Genomic DNA, 19,055 nt, shown 5'->3' with positions numbered 1-19,055 from the left:
AAAACAGCTATACAGACGCTGTGAGGCGCCTTGTGCATTAGTAACAGAGGCTGAGGACCCCTGACGAGGCTGCTGTATTTGACACAGTGGGACCAGGTTGGTTGGGGACACTGCAACAACCATGAGCGTTGCTTTATAGTGAGCAGAGTTTGGCTCAGACAAAGCTGAACTCCCTAACATTAAATCTTCGTCCTCTCAGAGCTCTTTAGGCCTTCATTTGGTAAAGACGAACATACGGCCTGATGTCATATTAGATTATAAACGCTGGGTAATGAAATACTAATTTATCAAACCTCTACTGAACATGTGGTGCTGATGATGCGCGCCGCCGCCTGGCGCTGCTTTTCCACATCTTGCTGAGAAACACAGAAACAAAAACCACAGCGACTGTTGGTGCACCAGGCTACAACACACCAAAGAACACCTTCCCTGCTGCCGTACTGCTCAGTATAACAAATGAACACCTGCAGCCTCCTCCCCTCTGCCTTCTCCTCCTCCCTATAGAATAGACCTCCTTTCCTGGCAGTCCATTTTGTGCTCCTGACTTTTCTGGGTCATCTCTCCAACTCAGAGGCACACCAGAGACCTCTCTCCTCCTCTACTCGCTCTCCGTTCTTTCTCCTCTATAGCTCACATCTATGACATCGACTCCATGCATCTTTCTGTCGGGATTATACATTATTGTAGTCGTATTCGCAGCACTCCTGCGGGTAGAATCTTTTCACCACATGTTTTTCATTAAAAATCTTTCACTAAAAACACGACTTGGAGTTACAAGATTTACTTCGACCTGGACACCAATTGTGTGTGTTTCCTTTGTCTCTCCTTTGTCCTTCCCATGCTTGGCCTCCATGTGACTTGAGAGCAGGACGGAAGATGGAGAGATGGATGGTACAGTGAAGGGGAGTAGAGGAGGGAGTAAAGGATCGAGGGGGGTGCAAGAGGAAGAAGAGATAAAAGACAAGGGTAACGAGCAAGGAGGGAAAAAAATACCTACTGATCCATTTTAATTTCTCACTTCCTCCCTCCCTCCCGCTGCTGTTCTTTCACCTCTATCACTCCTTTCTGTCCCTCCATCTCCCCCTCATGCATGTGACCCCTGGTTGATATATGATTGATGCTTTCTTCTCCCCATATCTATTCTTAACTGCCTCTCTCCATCCCTTCTTCATCCTCCTTTGTTTCTTCACTCTCTCCATCTCTGCTGTAACATCCATCAGTCCCAACTCTGCGCACATTTGTCCCTCCATCCTCCTGTCTCTCTCCCTCCATTTGCTTTCCTCTCGTCCCTCTTTCCTCTGATTCTCTGAAGGCTAATGTTCCAGATCCTTTCACAATAAATGACATCTCATTACTTTAGCTGCTATTATGACGCCATAATATCTGATACATGCTCGTACTTCACACACATTTGGCTGACACTCTCATTCATAACTTCTTGAACTGAAAAGCCAAGAATCTTAACAGAGAAACATGCACCATAGTCGCCAGAAGAAATATTGGCATTGTGCCGTATTATTTAGAGGATACATAATAGCCTTTTTAAACAGCCATTGTGCAAATTTGCAGGAAAGCCCAATCAGTCTTTTTTCAGCATTGGCAGTATAAAAACAAAATCAGGGAGTGCAGCAAAATGCCGCCTACCTACTTTTGTTCATACAGAATGTGCCTTTTTCAGGGCAATGGGGGGCGTGAGCAAGTAACAAAACGTGTAGGTCAGCACGTGACATAAACAGTGACGTGAGAGGGAAGCCGCGGCTGGTCAGTCCTTCGGCGATTCTCTCGTAAGTTGGCCCGTTCTTCACCGTCCACGTCATCTGACGGTTAATGGCCTCTTCGTTTGCGAGGGCAAGGAGGGCGCACAATTCCTTGTCTCCCCAGTTGCTCATCTTTACAGTGTCTGTCAGGTTTGTGTTTCCCTCTTGCTACCAGCTGCTCGCTAATTCCATCATCAACAGCTCCTCCCACAAGTCATCAACAACCCCTCCCGTTGCAGAAGGCCACCCTGTACTTTTTAAACTAAAAGGGTTGCGCCAATATGTCTACTCTATGAGGCGGAAAATTGGGCACCTCGGATCAACTCGCCAATCCAGCTCTGTGTGTCTAAACGCTCGCAGCTTGCCGGCAAAACGGCCCAACATTCACGGAAAATCTGGCAGTGTAAAAGGGCTAATAACTCTTCAACAATGCTGTGATTAATGTGTGCTTGGGTTTAGACACAAAAACCATTTAATCATGGTTAGGAAAAGATCATGTTCTGGCTTAAAATACTTGCTTTTGGTGGCACTTACGCAGGCAAAAATGCAGAAATGCATCAGTAAAATACGCCCACATTTTGTGGCACTATCCTGGCAGGAACTGTAGCGATGTATCACTGAAATACAATAGTTTTTCATTGGCCTATCCCAACAGGAAACACAGAAATGTATTGGTAAAATGTGATGGCTTTTTGTGGCAAAACCTGGCAGGAAAAGTAGCAATGTCTTGGTATAAAACAACCACTTTCATGCCACTATCTCAGCTGGAAACTCAGTGATTCTCAGTAAACAAGCTCTTTTCAAGCAAATATCCCAGCCAGAAACACAGCATTGTATCAGTATAATATGACTGATTTATGTGGTATGATACGGGCAGGAAAAGCAGCAGTGTCTTGGCATAAAACAACCACTGTCATGCCACTATCTCAGCAGGAAACACAGTAATTCTAAGTCAAAAACAAGTGCTTTCCATGCAACTATCCTGGCCAGAAAGACAGCAATGTATCGGTAAAATATGACTGATTTATGTGGTATGATATGGGCAGGAAAAGCAGCGATGTCTTGGCAAAAAACAACCGCTTTTCATGCCATTATTGCCACCGCAAACAGCGACGAGCCACTAAAAACACCCACATTTGGTGGCTAAAAAGCCCCTGGAAACACAGTAATGACTTGCTAAAAACTACTGGTTTGGTTGTTTGTTGGTCTCAAACAGTGGTCTGCAGCTTGGCAGGTGTCTCCCCTTGGTGACACGCCATCCACCATCACCTCTACCTCCAGATGACAAAGTCAGCTCATTCACTATGTCACCTAAGAAACACTGATGTGATACATGTACAAGTGTACAAATGTAACATGACTGTAGTTTACAGAAATGTACAATGCACACTCAGAACATAAACATAAAGCTATAGAGTATCTTAAACCTGAATATTATCCTTGTTCTAATCTTTACCATGAACCCAGGATTTTGTCCAAAGTCAGCGAGTTAAAGAAGTGTGAGGCCAAAAAAACTCCTCACAGTACTTCAGATTTTTCTAATTTTTCTCTCCTTGTGAAACATTTGGCAGAGAAGTACAGCAGCACACTCTCACACAAAGAAATATAGACTCAATTAGTCTCCCCGAGCAGCAGCAGCAGCAGCGCCTATTCTCTTTCTATATTAGCGATTTTTTTTCTCCATCTGATTAATGGGAGCATCAGAATGAACAAGAACAAGCCTGAGAGGAAAAAGAAATCCTTCCTAAAACACTTGCACCATTACTTATTTTTAAAAAAACAGCTGTTGGCGATGTACCTTTGCTTTGTTGGGCCGTTTTCTCCAGTGCACAGTAGTTTTGTATTTGTATTTTGTTATCTATAACATGGACCAAGTTATTTTCAAGAATAAGATCGACGAAAAGTGAAGTATACTGCAAGTACGTATAAAAAAACGTCCAGAGTATATAGGTACAGTTTTGAATGTGCAGTGATTTGCACTGAACAAGAGTTGCTTCACAGAGTCAAGAAGAGACTAACCTGTGTCAGATAATAGTCGCCCAAACGTCAGTCGACCAGAAAGGTCATTGGTCAGCAAGATTTGAAACTCTATTAGGAGCTGCACCTTGTCAAAATAAGCCAAAACCTATATGACTGGACCATGTGTGAATTTAATTTGAAAGGACAGGCACAGGAAGTGGCCACACTCAGCAGTCAGACAGGAGTCAGGTTAATTTCCAGGGCTGGTACCTGCGGTTATTCCACAGGCTAGTTAATAACATGTCGGGCAGGAAATCCAAAGTGTGGGATCATTTTGAGAAGGTGAAGGACGAACCCAAGGTGATATGTAAACTCATCTTCATTGGTCGACTACAAACATGACGTATCATCTGAAACATGGAAGTAGCTACATGCCCATTAGCCCACAGCGTTTTGCACCAAGAGAGGCTGAACCATATCGGTGAACAGAAAAACCTTTGAAATCTCTTTATCCACTTTCAATGTAAAAATATAGATGAGAAAATTTGAGGGACAGTGAGTAACAAACAGCATCACTGTAAACATTAGTGCTTTAAGATGAGAGGATGTTGGATGTTGGTTGATGTCTGACAGGTGACGAGACAGACGGGTCGATGAGCGGCTGAGTGAACATTTGATTCCTCATGTTTTACTGTGTAATGCAGGGGAATCAGCTCAGCCGTCAGTCTGCCACCAAGAGGGGTGAAACCTGACACCTGAGCTGCTAGATTACACATACATGAGAGAGTGTGTGCGTGTGTGTGTGTGTGTGTGTGTGTGTGTGTTCTGTGTGCTGATCAGCTGCAGAGACGTGAGAACAGAAAGGAAAAACAGCAAACTGTAATTCAGGTCAGAGAGAGATGTGAGCACAAGTCTGGATTTATGTTTTATTTTTTCTACCAAGGAGACAGCACAGAGTAAAATCATCCGTCTGCCTTTTTATTTCAAGGTTACGTACATTTCAGGTCGACATAAATCTCTACTATGTTAATTCATTGCTATTCACTCCTAGCCTGGTACGACCATCCTGATGACGTGAGCTCAACATTCTGTTTTTCAACATTCAAACACTTTTGGGGTCAATCAGGGATCCACGCAATGTAAGCTGACAATGTAAGCAGTCAATCAGGGACTGTGTTGTAGCTGATAATGTAAAATGTAGGCTGCAGCTTGCAGAACCGTACAGGTGGTTTGCCAAGCAGCAAGCGCTAACTCTAATGTTAGCAAACACAGCAACAAGTGAAGTTATTGCAGAATTAGAGTCAATATATAATTTATACTTCTGCGGTGAATCAACGTGCCTCTGTGTCGACGCAGAGCCTACGCCATACACTGCGCTGTAGCCTGACATGCACCTTCCCAGAAATGTAACTACACAACACAGACCTCCTGTCTATTTTTGTAAGCTGAAACCATTTCCCTCAGTAGAAACAAAGCTTTTATTTACTTTAATTTCACACATAAGAAACAATAAATTATGAAGACAATAAAGCCTCCACAAGAATAGCATTTTAAGTCTTGTGTGTGATTTATCCTGGCTTCATATGGGCAGAGGAAATCTCTGCTAGTTGCTAGGCTAATTTATACAATGTAAAATGCCATAGGCTTGTGCTAATAACGTTAGCATGTTGTATTTGTTTGGAAGACGTGTTTAGTATAAGACAGTTGTTTTGTCAGTGAACCCTGTGAGTTGTAATGGAGCCAAATTATGTAACGTTACCTTTGTTAAATGTTGCTGTTGTCCCTGGTTTTATATGAGCATATGTGCTATAAATGTTAGCATGTTGTATTTGTGGGGAAAATGTGTCCGGGTCCATGTCATTGGTTCGACATCCCATTAGTCCGACTGTCCACGGTGCTGAACGGCGTATGGTGCACCGTGACTGGCTTGAGGCGGAGCAGGCTCACAGCTTATGTGTTTGTCACTTTCTTTTTCATTTTAACCCACACCATGATCTTTTCCTGACCCTAACCAAGTGGTTTTTGTGCCTAAACCTAACCAGACCTTAACCACAGATTATGATGGAAACGCCAAAATTAAAATTAAAATCCCCTGATTCACACAAACTAAAATACACTCACTTTAGCCGGGTTTTGGTTGATTCGAAAAAATATTGATTCGCAAAAAGGGGGATGGAAACAGTTATGTTCAAATTAAGTCTGACGTAGCGCACCTCTCTCCATGGTGATATCCACACTCCGGGTCAGGAAGGCAGTAATGCATTTACAAGCTGGTTGCCAACCGCCAGAAAATGAATGCGAGACTTGTTTTGTTTCCGGTTCTGCGGAAAATTCGCGCGAGATCGTAGTTTTTACCAAAGTCCGTACATTTAATGGAAACACACAGGATTCGTATTTCTTTTAATGCGCATTTCCCAATGATTTGGATCACTTTTGGATGGAAACATAGCTATAGACACATGACCGCACAATTATAAATGCTCGTAGATCTGCATAGAGCTGACGCACAAGAATAAATCCAGCTTAATGATAAAGAATAAAGCCTTTAAAGGGTGACTTTTCCAATTTCCAACCAGCTTTGTATCGTGACAGTGTAAATAGTATGTGTAAATGAACTGTGGTAAACTTCCCTACATCTTACCAGCATCTAACCAAAAGCCCATTAAAAAAAAAAAAAAAAAACACTGCTTTGTAACGAGGGAACCAGGAGTGGTAAAATGTCGATTCATTTCCGGGTTTTAGGACTCATTCCTCGCGGACTCTATTGTGTTTCCTGTGGGAAGACAGCTAACCTCACATTACGTCATCCTCCAGCAGGAGAATTTATTGGTCTCGGCGGCGTAGTGCATTCTAGTAGTTGTAGGTTTTCTACCTCTTAAGCTAAAGCAAATGTCACAGTCCTTTTCTCCTGTTTTCTCTGGTCATAAAGCACCAATTTCAAAAGTATTTTCACACTTCTTCTGCACAGACAAAAGACCATATTTCCAGCGGAGAAATATTCCTTAAAGCAAAGTTTAAACCACGGTTGCGATAAAATGTCTAGATCTTTTTTTAAATTCATACCTGTTGTTGGTGAAAAAGTTGAACCAAGTGTGATTTCCTGTGCCTGCCCCACTGACTTCACTAGAACTGACACCAAAGCCTGGCTCCAATGCAAAACTCGAGCGCTGTCACTGACGTCATGTCCTTTCCTTCTTTTATATTTTCCTTGGATTTCATCATCTCACCTTGTATCTTTTGATTCCCTCACACAAAGATGAGTCTTAACTACACGGTGGGAATGTGAGATGTCCGGGTCTTCAAAAGCAGCCACTTAAATTCAATTCTGCTTATAAACAACAGCTCTGCTTGTGGTTTTGTGCTCTATGGTCTATTGTTAAGACTTCATTTGATGCACCGCTGCTCTAAAAAACAGGCCTCCTTCCTGTCCTGTCAGTGAAACACGTCTGAATTGAACCAAAGTGAAGTGCGAGTGTGGGAAAATGAAACAAAGACAGCGAGAACAGGAGCGGAAAGAGAAGGAGAGGAAAAAAGAGGGAAAGCGATTAAAAGGCAATTTAAGGTGGAAAGTCTGAGTTAACCTGCAAACAGGATTTTTAAACCGCAGAGTGAGAAAGGGGTCTGAGAGAGAGAGTGGAAGCTTGACAGAGAGACACTGAGGCAAACAAGGAGAGAGTCTGAGAATTAACCTGCAATCAGGCCTCTATTTAGCTGCAGTCAGCCACAATCAGCAGCCATATTAGCATTTAATTAGACTGAGAGCCACAAACCACGGCCTGCCGCTCCGCTCTGATTACCACACACACTGCTTTCATATCTGTGTGTGTGTGTGTGTGTGGGCATGGGGAGACTTTTTGTGAATGCATGAGTGCTCATACAGGTGTGTGTTTGTTTATGAGTGTTTGTTTTTTTTTGTTTTTTTTTTCCATGGTTGAAATCTGTTCCCGGGTGTTAAAATATTACTCACACCTTCGCACAGGTGATGTTCCCAGCATGCCGCCCTTTATCAGGTTGTTTTTGGTTAGCGATGGTGAACACACACCTCGGAAGCAGGTGACAGTGTGATCTTTCTGTGTGTGTGTGTGTCCTGCGTGTCCTTATGTCTCTGGGTTTGGAGCCAATTTTCAGGGATATTTGATGAATATATAGATGTGATATGTGACACAAAACTTCTCTGCTCTTAACAGCACAAACACAACTAGACTCATTTTACTGACCACTTTAAGGTGAATCTTCCATTGAAAATACATTCATTCATTCATTTTCCTTAACGACTTATTGGGTGAGAGGCAGGGTTCACCCTGGACAGGTCGCCAGACTATCGCAGGGCTGACACATAGAGACAGACAACCATTCACACTCACATTCACACCTACGGACAATTTAGAGTCACCAGTTAACCTGCATGTGTTTGGACTGTGGGCGGAAGCTGGAGTATCTGGAGGAAACCCACGCTGACACGGGGAGAACATGCAAACTCCGCACAGATGGGCTCCCCTACCCTGGGTTTGAACCGGGAGCCCTCTTGCTCTGAGGTGACAATGCACCACTGTGCTGCCACACATTGAAAATAGTAAAAACAAAATCATGGGTTTATAAATTTTACCTTGCCTCCTCATTTTGCAAAATGCCCTTATGCTCCTCGAAACACACTTACAAAGGGCAGTGGTTGAAATCGGTAGCCTTGTACGGTAGACCTGGCCATCAGTGTGTGAATGCAAGTGAATGGGTGAATGTGACTCACAGTGTAAAAAGCACTTTGAGTGATTAGAAGACTAGAAAGGCGCTAAACAAGTGTAACTCCATTTACCACACTATCAATTGATCAAACAAGCCATTTAATGATTGAAAAAGCTTCATTACCTTCATCATAAGCTAACATCAGCAGCCCCTGTTCCTACCCCGCCAGCCTGCACTGATATTTAAGCAGCGCTAACAAGTGCAGCAGCTTCATTGCTGGAATTAAATTAAATTCGGGCATTATGTTAGAGGAGAGCAACGTGGAAATACATCAAAAGGTGAGACTGTCACGCACGAATCAGCAATAACGATGTAACATTAGTCATCTCGCTATAGCTACCGAGACATCAGCATACTACTAGCAATTTCTTTGTTGTGCTTGTTATGAAGAAAATGACTTTAATTTTCTAAGACTTAATTTTTTTATTTACTTAGAAAATACATTTGTGGGTTTCGTTCTGTTGTTTGTGCAGCCATCTTACTGATGATGTCTCATGACACTCAGTTTGCAGTTTGCCTCTGAAATACCTCCATTTGGAGGGTCATGTAGCTCAAACACGTCGCCCTACCCCTTGATCCCAACAAGAATTGGGACTCCTCCACACCTAGAGGTGAACATGCAAAAGTGAGGGGAGGAGCTAAGTCTTGTCAGGGCTGGTGTCATACAAGTATGACGTCTAAGGGTGCATTCATACCAGGATAGTCCAGGGGACTCAGTTCGATTGGGCGGGGAATGCTGAAAAATTTCACACCTTCATTTGGTTCGGTTCACTTTCACACTGTACTTTTTAAAGTGGACCAAACCACCTGGACAACGTCACGTAGTTACAACAGCTGCTTGTTTGGGGGCGGTATTGCCCGAAACGACCGCTGACCAGGAAGAAAAAAAGCATGAGGAAGAAGAATACCCAGCTCATCAATTGGCCAGGACCGAAAACAAAAATCCATCCAACTAACCATCGATATATAGTCCTCTGACCATATATCAATAAGCGCCTGCACCTCCTCACTACTCCACGTCTGCCCACAAGGCGTTTTCCAAATTTTTTCTTTTTTTACCTCTGCTTCTCCCGGTTTGCGCAGTTGGCTTTGTTTTTTTTCCTACCCAAAATGCACTGCGCTCTACATCACTTCCTCTCTTTGGTTCACTGGATAGTCCGTTTGCATTTCCCACTATAAGCAAACCGCACCAGGGTTCACTTACAAGTGAACTGAGACCCCCAGTTTTCAAGCGTTTGGTCCACACAGAGTTCAAATGAGCGTTCACACCACTCCAAACAAACTGAACTATCCGTGGAAGCGGACCAGGGTTCATTTAAAGTGGACCAAATAGCGCCAGTGTGAATGCTGCTAACTGGTAACAGCCACGAAAGGTCATAATAATAATAAAAAACACTAGCAATAACACAGGAATTGTGATGATCACCACACTTAAAATAATTCTGAGGGCATTTTTGTGTCTTTCTTACCTAAGTGCAGCACAGAGGAAATGAGAGAAGAGACAAACAGGCAATGACATGCAACAAAGGTTGCTGTTGATACACGGTTGGCACCTTAACCCCTTGGCCACCAGAGCACAGAGAGGACAACTTGTAGAACTAAAGATTATGGGGCTGTTGACCTGTGGTTTCAGAGCACCTTACCCCCGAGGACACTAAGTCAATGTTTGGGGGGGATTAGCTCTGCTGGCTCAGGTAAGATATTGACTCTCACCAGGGTGATTAAAGGTGATTTTAGTCCTGTTCACAGCAGTCTTATCTGTGATCGTTACAGGCCACAAGCCCCTGAGAGAGTGCAGGACAAATAATGTGTCAACACACGTCAATTTGTCAAAAATAAAAGATCACAACCGTTTCCAGTGTTTTCTTCTCCAGAATTCGTCACTGTTCCAGCTCACTGAGAATCAGATTACACAAAAGAAGAAAGTCGCGTGTTGCTGAGAAGCAGCAGGTAAGTGTTATTCTAAAGATGAGCTGCCCTCTCAGAGCTCCGGGTGACTGGTTTGGTTACTGCGAGTCTTGGACAGAAAATGACTGTGATTTGCTGTTTAAATAATAACAACAAGTGTTTTCAGCCAAGCAGACTATTTGGTCACGTCCCAGCTGTTCCAACAAGGTCCAACTGTGTGAAAATAACCACAGCAGATACTGCTCACCAGGCTGTGGCCACTTCTCCTCCTGTGTGTTTTGTACTGTTATTACGAAATGTCGGTGATGCAACACCAGCACTCTGCCGTTTATTGATCATTAACTTCATCTGTTGTTATTCCATGAACTGGTGAAATCAGGTGAACTCTTGACTTAAAATGGCATCATTTATTATGAGTACAGAGGATGTTACGGACAAGGATACTTTTTACAATGTATTTGCCGACTCCAATACTCGCGTGCATCCCTAGTTCTGGTGGCTCAATCCCTGGTGGATACGCAGCGATGTCTCAGTAAAAAACAACCGCTTAAGTTTGGTGTCTAAGAAGCCCCCGGAGGACGCAGCGATGAGTCACAGAAAAACAACCAGTTTTGCTGGTTGTTGGTTTTTACCAGTGTTCTGCAGTGGTCTGTGGCTCGGCAGGCATTTTGCTAAGGTGTCACACCCTAAACCATCCCCTCAGCCTCCCAATGACAGTCAGCTTATACACTAAGTCACTTTTAAAACGCTGATTTGATTCATATAAAACGTACATATATAGTGTATTTGTGGTTTGCAGAAACATGCAATGCCAACATTTTCTTCTAACGACTGGGCTGCTGGGGAAATTGCCTGAATTCCCCAGTTTATAATCCAGCTTTAGTGGCCGCATCTTTAATTGTTTTTTTAAGTAGGAACCCTGTGACCTACTTAACCCTCGCTCGCAACACACATTCTTATTAAACCTGTTTTATTCTTCCAGAGATCCTTTTATATACCTACAGTATACCTTTATCTTTGACTTCAATTTGTATGGGTGAGACAATCCTGCACTGCAGTATTTCATACAGGATTAGGAGAACAGGAAATCAGGAGTAATATAATGTCGCAATAATACCAGTTTATAGAAAAATCAATTACATCATCGGATGCATCCGCTTTGAGGAAAACCTTGATCCTACCAACAATCTCATCATAGCAGACCTGACATAACCACACAGGTGTGCACAGGCTCTCTAGTCTCTCTCTCTTACACACACTCACACACGCACACACATATTAGTCTTCCTATTTCACTATAGTTTTAAATGACTTCTCTGATTTAAGCTAGATCTGATTCTGAACAGAAATACAGTAAAATATGTGCTTAATTTAAATTCCATGCATGATATGTGGTTTTGAAAGAAATAATAGAAAAGCAAGTTTGAGGGACAAAACACGCACCAAACTTTAGACAGTCTGCTCAGGTCACTTTGTCTCCAGAGACTAATTGTTGTTTCATGTCTCATCCCTTTCAAAAACTGATTTCAGAGACTCTTCAGGCTGTTATAAAATACAATTAAATCGGGCTGTTCTCACCAATTGTATGTATGTTTTCCTACGAAAACTACATTCGTATGTATCCCATGTATTTAAAAGGATGTGATCACATGATCAATGCACTGACAGCAGGTTGGGGTGGTGGATGGGTAACAAAAAACTGGACTTTCGCCCGGAGACACATGTTTGGATCTGTGTAAACTTTGAGTGAACTTTGATTCATTTTATGGTACATCCTCACCAACTTTCTTTGCCTAAACCACGGGTCAGCAAAAGAGCCATTTTTGACCAAAACAATTTAAAAATCTGTCTGGAGCAGCAATACAGATTTGTGCCTTTTAGCGACGGCAACACGGCCTATTTAATCTAACTTAGCCAATAAACATTCCTAATAGGTCTAAATAAGCATTCATAGATATGTTTTACAACAAAGTAGCTACTCTGCAGTCGGCTATGTATAATTATTTGGTTCTTAAACTTTGCAGCGTTAGTGGTGAAAGCAAACAAATCTGTCCACTCAGTACGAAATTCCCTTTATTTCTCCGAGACGTTCTCTTTTTTGGATTTGAAATCAACAGCCAGCCTCGCTAAGGAGACTCAAGACTAGCCACCATTATTGAGGTTCTGCAAATTTTAGGAAAACTTGCCAGGCTATAGAAGTTTGATGCACATAGATGACAAGTAGGGATGTTCCTGGCGACTAATTTCACTGTCAACTAAATGAAAAATTGAATTGAATTCAATTCAGTTCAACTTTATGTGTCCCAAAATAGGGCAATTAATAATTAAGTCTAGTCGACTTGTCTAAAAAAAAGGCAAAACACTCAGAAAACAGTAAAAAATTTAGCACAATTTATTGTTAAGTATTTGAAACATTGTCCCAAAAAATATCATGTGTATTAAGAGCCCTTTGAAGCCTTTAATCACAATCTTTAACAACCGTGTCGGATTTTAAATGCCGCTGAAGTACGAGACACCACACACCGTGCGGTAGGAATGTAAACCTGCACATTATCTGACAACAACTCACTTAAGCATTACCGTGAGGAGGGGGACTGCTGTCTGACGGCTCTGTAGCACCCACTAGTGGCGGGCAGCTGCCTTACAGTTGTACATGAACAAAACACTAATTGGTTTAACCGACAAATATTTCTGGTGCTGACTAGCGAGGGGGCGGATGTTTAATCGTTTAGACGTCTAATCGCTAAACTTTCCTTGTCAAAATCTCGAGACACCCAACCATGTTTCCTTTTCTAAATCTAATTAAAGTAACTTCTATTGCCTAAATCTAATTATACAACTGTACATTAAGGATGTAACATCATTCATGGGGCGCAAATTCGCAGGACGTCACACTAACCATTCAATGAGAATACGTTGATTCATGTGACTGCAAACATTAAGAAATGAACATCTAACTACAGGTTTCCCACGGTCATGGAAAACCTAGGAAAGGGTTAGGACATGGAGTTTCACAATCACATTCACGGATTTAGTAAAAAATGTATTAAAAGTTTTGTTATGAAATTGTTATGAAATTGCCACAGTAATCTTCCTTGAATAACGTGCCACATTGATTTACAGAACATCAAATGTATTTTCTGAAGCTGCTCTCTCCCTCTGTGTTTGCCAGCTTACTTAAAAAATGTTTGAATAGAGTTTGAATCTGATATGTTTGAAAACCACCAAGCAAGAAGGGCAAGAAAAAACATTACAATGGGTCCTTGTAAAGTCCTGGAGAAGTTCTGAAGTTGTGTCTATGAAAATGTGAGTGAACCCTGTAACTAGGACTCAGATTTTATCGACCATTTCTCATTTAATAAGCTTTCAAGTGACATTTCAGGGGATAAAATCAATCGTAGTTTTGTGTGACAGTGTGTGACACCTACAGTGTTGGACTCGCTCACACACTGATGTCTTTCATTTGGTTAAATGCCAACATCATCGGCTCAGTGGACATCTGCCATTCAACCATCAGTCATATCTGTAAATGTCAGCAGGGCTGCAACTCGCAAACATTTTTACTATCATTTAATATGTTACCTTTGCACATAATAATCTACTCTATAAAATGTCAGAACAGTGAAAGATGGCTGTCACAGTCTCACAGAGTCCAACATGACCTCTTTAGATTGTTTGTTTTGTCCAGACATGTTTATTTTAGATATGAAATAAAGAAAAGGCAGCAAATCATCACATTTGAGCAGCTGGACCGAGAGAAGGTGTGAACGATTAATCGAGTGTGAAAATGGTTGACGATTCATTTTCTGTCAGCCGATAATTGTTCCAGCATTAAATGTAGTGTCACATATTGTGCTCAGAATACAAACTGTGTGTCTTATATTGAATCAAACATTTAGCAATTCAACATATAACATGAATGAATGTAAACAACATACTAGTTTTTTGCAGGACATGCACATGTTGACATGTCTCTCCGTCTCTCTGAGCCCTGACAGATTTATATAACACACTGACCGACGTGTGGATGAAAACATCAGTTTTCCAGACAGGTGACAACATGTGCCTCGTGTCCTATGTTTTATGTATGACTCCATTAATCTCATTTTGTTTGCGTGCACGTGTATGTCATTCCCACTCACCCCCATCGTCCTCGTCGAAGGAGTTCATGCAGGGGAAGTAGATGGCGAGGGCCTCGAAGGACGCGGACAGGCTGATGCGGCTCTGCGATCGCTCCATGTAGAGGCCCGCCGTCGGCCCGGGGTCGGCCGGCTTGGCCAAGCGCGGCTGGGCATTCTTCACGCGGAGTACGGCTCGCGGCGTCTTGGATGGCTGTCAGCTGCCCCCGACGGCAGATCCACCTCACCCCGAAAAGAAGAGTCGAGCAAGAACCCCCGAGGTGCCTCACACCGAATGAAATCGGTGCAGAAACTTACTTGTGGCAAGTGGCGACAAGAATTCGATGTTTCTCTAGACAAAATGCGAGCTCCAGTGGTGCGAATACATCCTTGTGAAGTGAGATCTGTCTCTGCTGGATGCTCACTTTCGATGAGGTTAAGTGTTCTGATGAATGATATCTTTGTGTATGCTTTATCTATCTGTGCGTAGCAGAGTTGGATCTCAGTCTTCCTGTCATTCCTGCTCTAGTTTTTGGATGCTTGTTTTGCTTCCATTCTCAGGCAGATGCTGGACAACATCCTCCTCTTCATCCCTTGTTGTCCTCAGAAGTCCAGGTGATACTCTGATGGACTTATTGTTGCCTGCTTCTGCGTCTCACCTCCTCCGTCACGCTGATAAACCCTGATCTTGCTCTTTTAGCTTCACAGCAAAACTCCCTGAACTCTGCTCTCTGCATGTCAATCTAACATCCTCCGTCTGTTTGTGCATTCACAGCTCGGATGCCTGGTCTTCCTTGGATCCCGGTGAAGGCAGGAAGATGGGAGGAGACGCTGGTGGTAGAGGTGATGTTGACGCCCAGCCTGAAACGTGTTGCTTCCCGACTGAATCAAAGCTTTTCGTTTCTGTCGCTCGGCGTTATCGTATCCTCGCTCGTTGACAGAGCAAAATCATTTCTTTCACACAGATAAACTGACTTTTAAAACCCAGGAGACGTCAGTTGCAAATCTGCTTCATTTCCAAGCCCAGGTCCGCTGGGAGAGCATCAGTTGCAGCAACAATTGCAACTGGGGGGCAATCTGTTGCTTCTGCTTTGATGTGAACTGTATTAGAGTTGATGCTCTGCTGTAAATGTTCTTAATGTTGTGTTGCTGTCAGCCAGGTTTGCTGTCCTCTTCTTCTTCTCTCCTCCGTCAGTCCTGTGTCGCTCCGCTGCCGTGCCGATGCTCCACTGACTGTCTGCTCCTGAGACGGGAAAGGACAGAGAGAGAGCAAGAGATGATGAGAGAGACAGAGAGGGAGGCTGTGCTGTTTAACAGCTTGTGTCTGACTGGATTCATTCAGCGGCGAGCAGCACGGAGAGCAGGAGAGAGAGAGAGAGCAGGGGGGAAAGGGAGGGGAAAGGAGAGCGAGGGAGCGGGGGGGGGGAAACAGAGGGGATGGAGAGCAGACTGTTGCTGGCAGCTCGACCAATCAAAATGTGGACGAGGGAATATGGGTGTGGCTTGGGGACAGTGGAAGCAATGCAGGGCAGGGCAAGTTTATTATGTCTCTCTCGTTCTTCATCTCACTGTGCCTCTCGATTTTCGCAGTCGCCAACCCTTTCCCAGAAGAGATCAACCGAAACACATGAATCAAAGCTCAGAGAGGTGTTTAAATGCTGAGCGATGCCTCACTATATTTCTTTGAAGCAGAATGTTTGACCCCAGATATGATTGCAGTTACATTTTGTCAAGGTGAAGTGCAGTAGAGTGGAGACCTCTGACAGGAAAATGCTTTGGACAATTCTTGTAATTCCTGAAGTGACACAGCGCGTTTCAGAAGCTTTCCAGAAGCTTTCCAGAAGCTCATAAAAATACACACCTCATCTGTTTTTGAAAGCACGTTGCACAGAGCAGATCACATTTTCCGGCTAACAGGCACTGTATGTGGAATATAGATTCGATGTTAATATGAGAATTAATGTATTTTTATTAACTAAAGCACAGCCACAAATCTTTGACGAGTGTCATTGACAGCTGGACTTTTAACGATATTAACTTTGTCTGTAGACTACAGCACAACCAAGTAGGAAATAAAAGCAAACACAAGTACAACAGACAAAAAAGAAACCGTTTAACTAGACTGCTTACTTACTACTGACCAAATCAACAAAATCTGCAAGTCTACAAAATCGGGCCGAACACTCCCGTTTCAGAAATGCTCCTGGTGTAGTATGACGATGTGCGGAGCATGGAACAAAATCAGGCGGTGCGGCCACGCCTGGTAGAACTGTGCCTCCTAGCTCTCTTACAAAAATGGTGGTGACAAAAACAAAACAGTTGACTTAGTGATCTCGTATTGTGCCCAACTTTGGTGGATCTTGACAGATGACAGTTTTGCAACCTGGTCTCAGTGCGAAGTCACTGAATAGCGGCACTTGGTCAGTGACTTCCAGCGCCAGACACTCATGAAAAAAGCCATCCTTTCATGTTGGCACGATAGTGGCCTGTTACTGTTATTGTTTAATGACACCCAGCAGTGTCAAGGGGAAACGGGACAATAAGGAAAGTTAAGGAGGCAAGAGTCCGAGTACGGTAGGTGGGTGGAAGGGGTGCTGGATGGGTCCAGCAACCACTGACTTTCACCTGAGTGGTCAGTGCTCGCTTCCAGCAAGATTTTAAAGCCAAACTCTGTTCTTTTGTCCTAAACTTAAACCTTGCATGTGTTGTTGAAAGAAAAAACATGAATTTGCAGTGCTGTACTGACGTCGTGCTTTTGTTTTGAAAGAGACTGTATGCAAACTGTACATTTCCTGTGAAAACAGAAGTGTATTTTGAAAGAAGACAATGCATGTAACAGGCACAACTTGACACGGCGCCCGAGAATGTCAACAATCAACGCACCCAGGCTATCTTGCACGTCATTTCCTCGACATGGAAAGTCCACGACCAAACAGCAATATGCGATGAGGTCGGAGTGAGAATGTGTGAGATGTGTTTGAGCCATGACAAAGGCCAAAATGTGTCCTGCAACAGACGGTAAGTCTTGTTGTTTTTAGCTGATTTCTAGAAAACTTGTGACCCCTACCAACTGGTTAAGAGGAGACAGGAGTCAGCAGTCAGTGAATATTAGGCTGATTGGCCCAGTGGTTTGCTTCATCGTCTCTACCAGGTTTACGCCTGGTAGAGACGATGAAGAAGAAGAAGCACTACTGACATTCATTTGACACTCATTTAATCAGCACTAATTCTTACCTGTGTAACAAATCACAGCAGATGGAAAAACTGTCTCTACCAGCTTTATATGCCCACAGTGAAACCAGAAATCTCTTAGTGAAATTGCAGGGTCTTGATCAACAGATTAAGTTCATAAACTCACAGACAGCAGGAGATTCATGTGACATGAGCGATTGCTTGTGGATGTTACACGTCACAAAATGTGTGGACTGTAAACAAACATGGGGCTTTATGAAATGTGCATCTGTCTAATGCAAACCATGTATGTCCAAAATTGTTGGCTCTTAGTTTTTTGTTTGAAGAGAGATATTCACACATCCAAATGTCTCAGATGCAGGTGCACTGGAAAATATCACTTGAGTCTTTGAACAGAAAATTGTGCATGCCGCTCCTGCTCAACTTCACAATTTATCAGTGACACTAACATTTCGGTCCAACTGGACCTTCGTCATAAGTCCAACACTGAACCATGCTGTGACAGAAGTGGTCAAGACTCTTTTTTTTAAGATTATTTTTGTGGGCTTTTTTGCCTTTACTGACAGGACCGTTAGTGAAAGAGGAAGACAGAGAGAGAGTGGGGACTGACATGCAGCAAAGGGTTGGAGCCAGATTCGAGCCCGCGGTCGCTGCAGCAAGTCAATGCCTCTGTACACGGGGCGCCATCCACTACACTACCGACGCCCCGTGTTCAAGACTCTTGACGAAGGTCCAGTAGGGTCAAAACGTTATGATTCTTAGTTTTTTAAAAATCTTAGGGACGAAGCGTTGACCTACTTTTAACCTATGAGACAAATGCACATTGTTCTGCTGCTCTCTGATAAAAGCCTCCAATGGAAAGCTTTTATTGTGAAAGAAGAGGGTCAGGAAGTAATATCGTATTAAAGTAGCAGTAAGTAAATAAAGCAAACACAGCCCCCATATGGCTGTAGGGAGCATTCAGTTCTGACAGGTGAAATATAACTTAGAAAGATCGATCACTGTCGACGAGTTGACGTCCCCTCCTCTGTAGAATAATTATATCTTTCATGAGTCTCCGTCTGACTTTGTTCTCTCTCTGTCTATTTATTCTTAACCGTCTTTCATTCCTCCCTCTTTCTCACCTCTTCTCTCCCTCCTCCCTGTGTCTCTGCCTGTAATCGTCTCCATGTTGTGCACCGCTTCCCTCTGCTCCTCTCTGTTCGTCTTGTTTTCTGTGAAGCAGAGAGGGGAAGGAGGGAGGAGATGGGCTGTGTAATCAACGGTGCTTCACAGGGCTCCATTCATCTCTCTGCTTCCATAGATGGAAGCCATAGGGAACACACACTCACACACACACAAACATAATCAAAACAAACGGGCACACTGCAGTTCATGACGT

General features: G+C 43.2%; 1 protein-coding gene across 1 annotated transcript in view; it reads right to left on the bottom strand.

The window, feature by feature from the left end:
- Positions 1-14,743, bottom strand: part of rims4 (regulating synaptic membrane exocytosis 4) — an 80,990-nt gene extending 66,247 nt beyond the window's left edge. The window contains exon 1 of the mRNA XM_033625583.2: positions 14,507-14,743. Within this exon, the coding sequence (XP_033481474.1) occupies positions 14,507-14,603 (97 nt within the window). The 5' untranslated portion in view covers positions 14,604-14,743. The remainder of the gene's footprint in view (positions 1-14,506) is intronic.
- Positions 14,744-19,055: the final 4,312 nt, after the last annotated feature.

The sequence above is a fragment of the Epinephelus lanceolatus genome, chromosome 1, assembly GCF_041903045.1.
Source record: "Epinephelus lanceolatus isolate andai-2023 chromosome 1, ASM4190304v1, whole genome shotgun sequence".
NCBI lineage: Eukaryota > Metazoa > Chordata > Actinopteri > Perciformes > Serranidae > Epinephelus > Epinephelus lanceolatus.
Note: the sequence above shows the minus strand (reverse complement) of the source record. Positions and strands in the feature narration are given on the sequence as shown.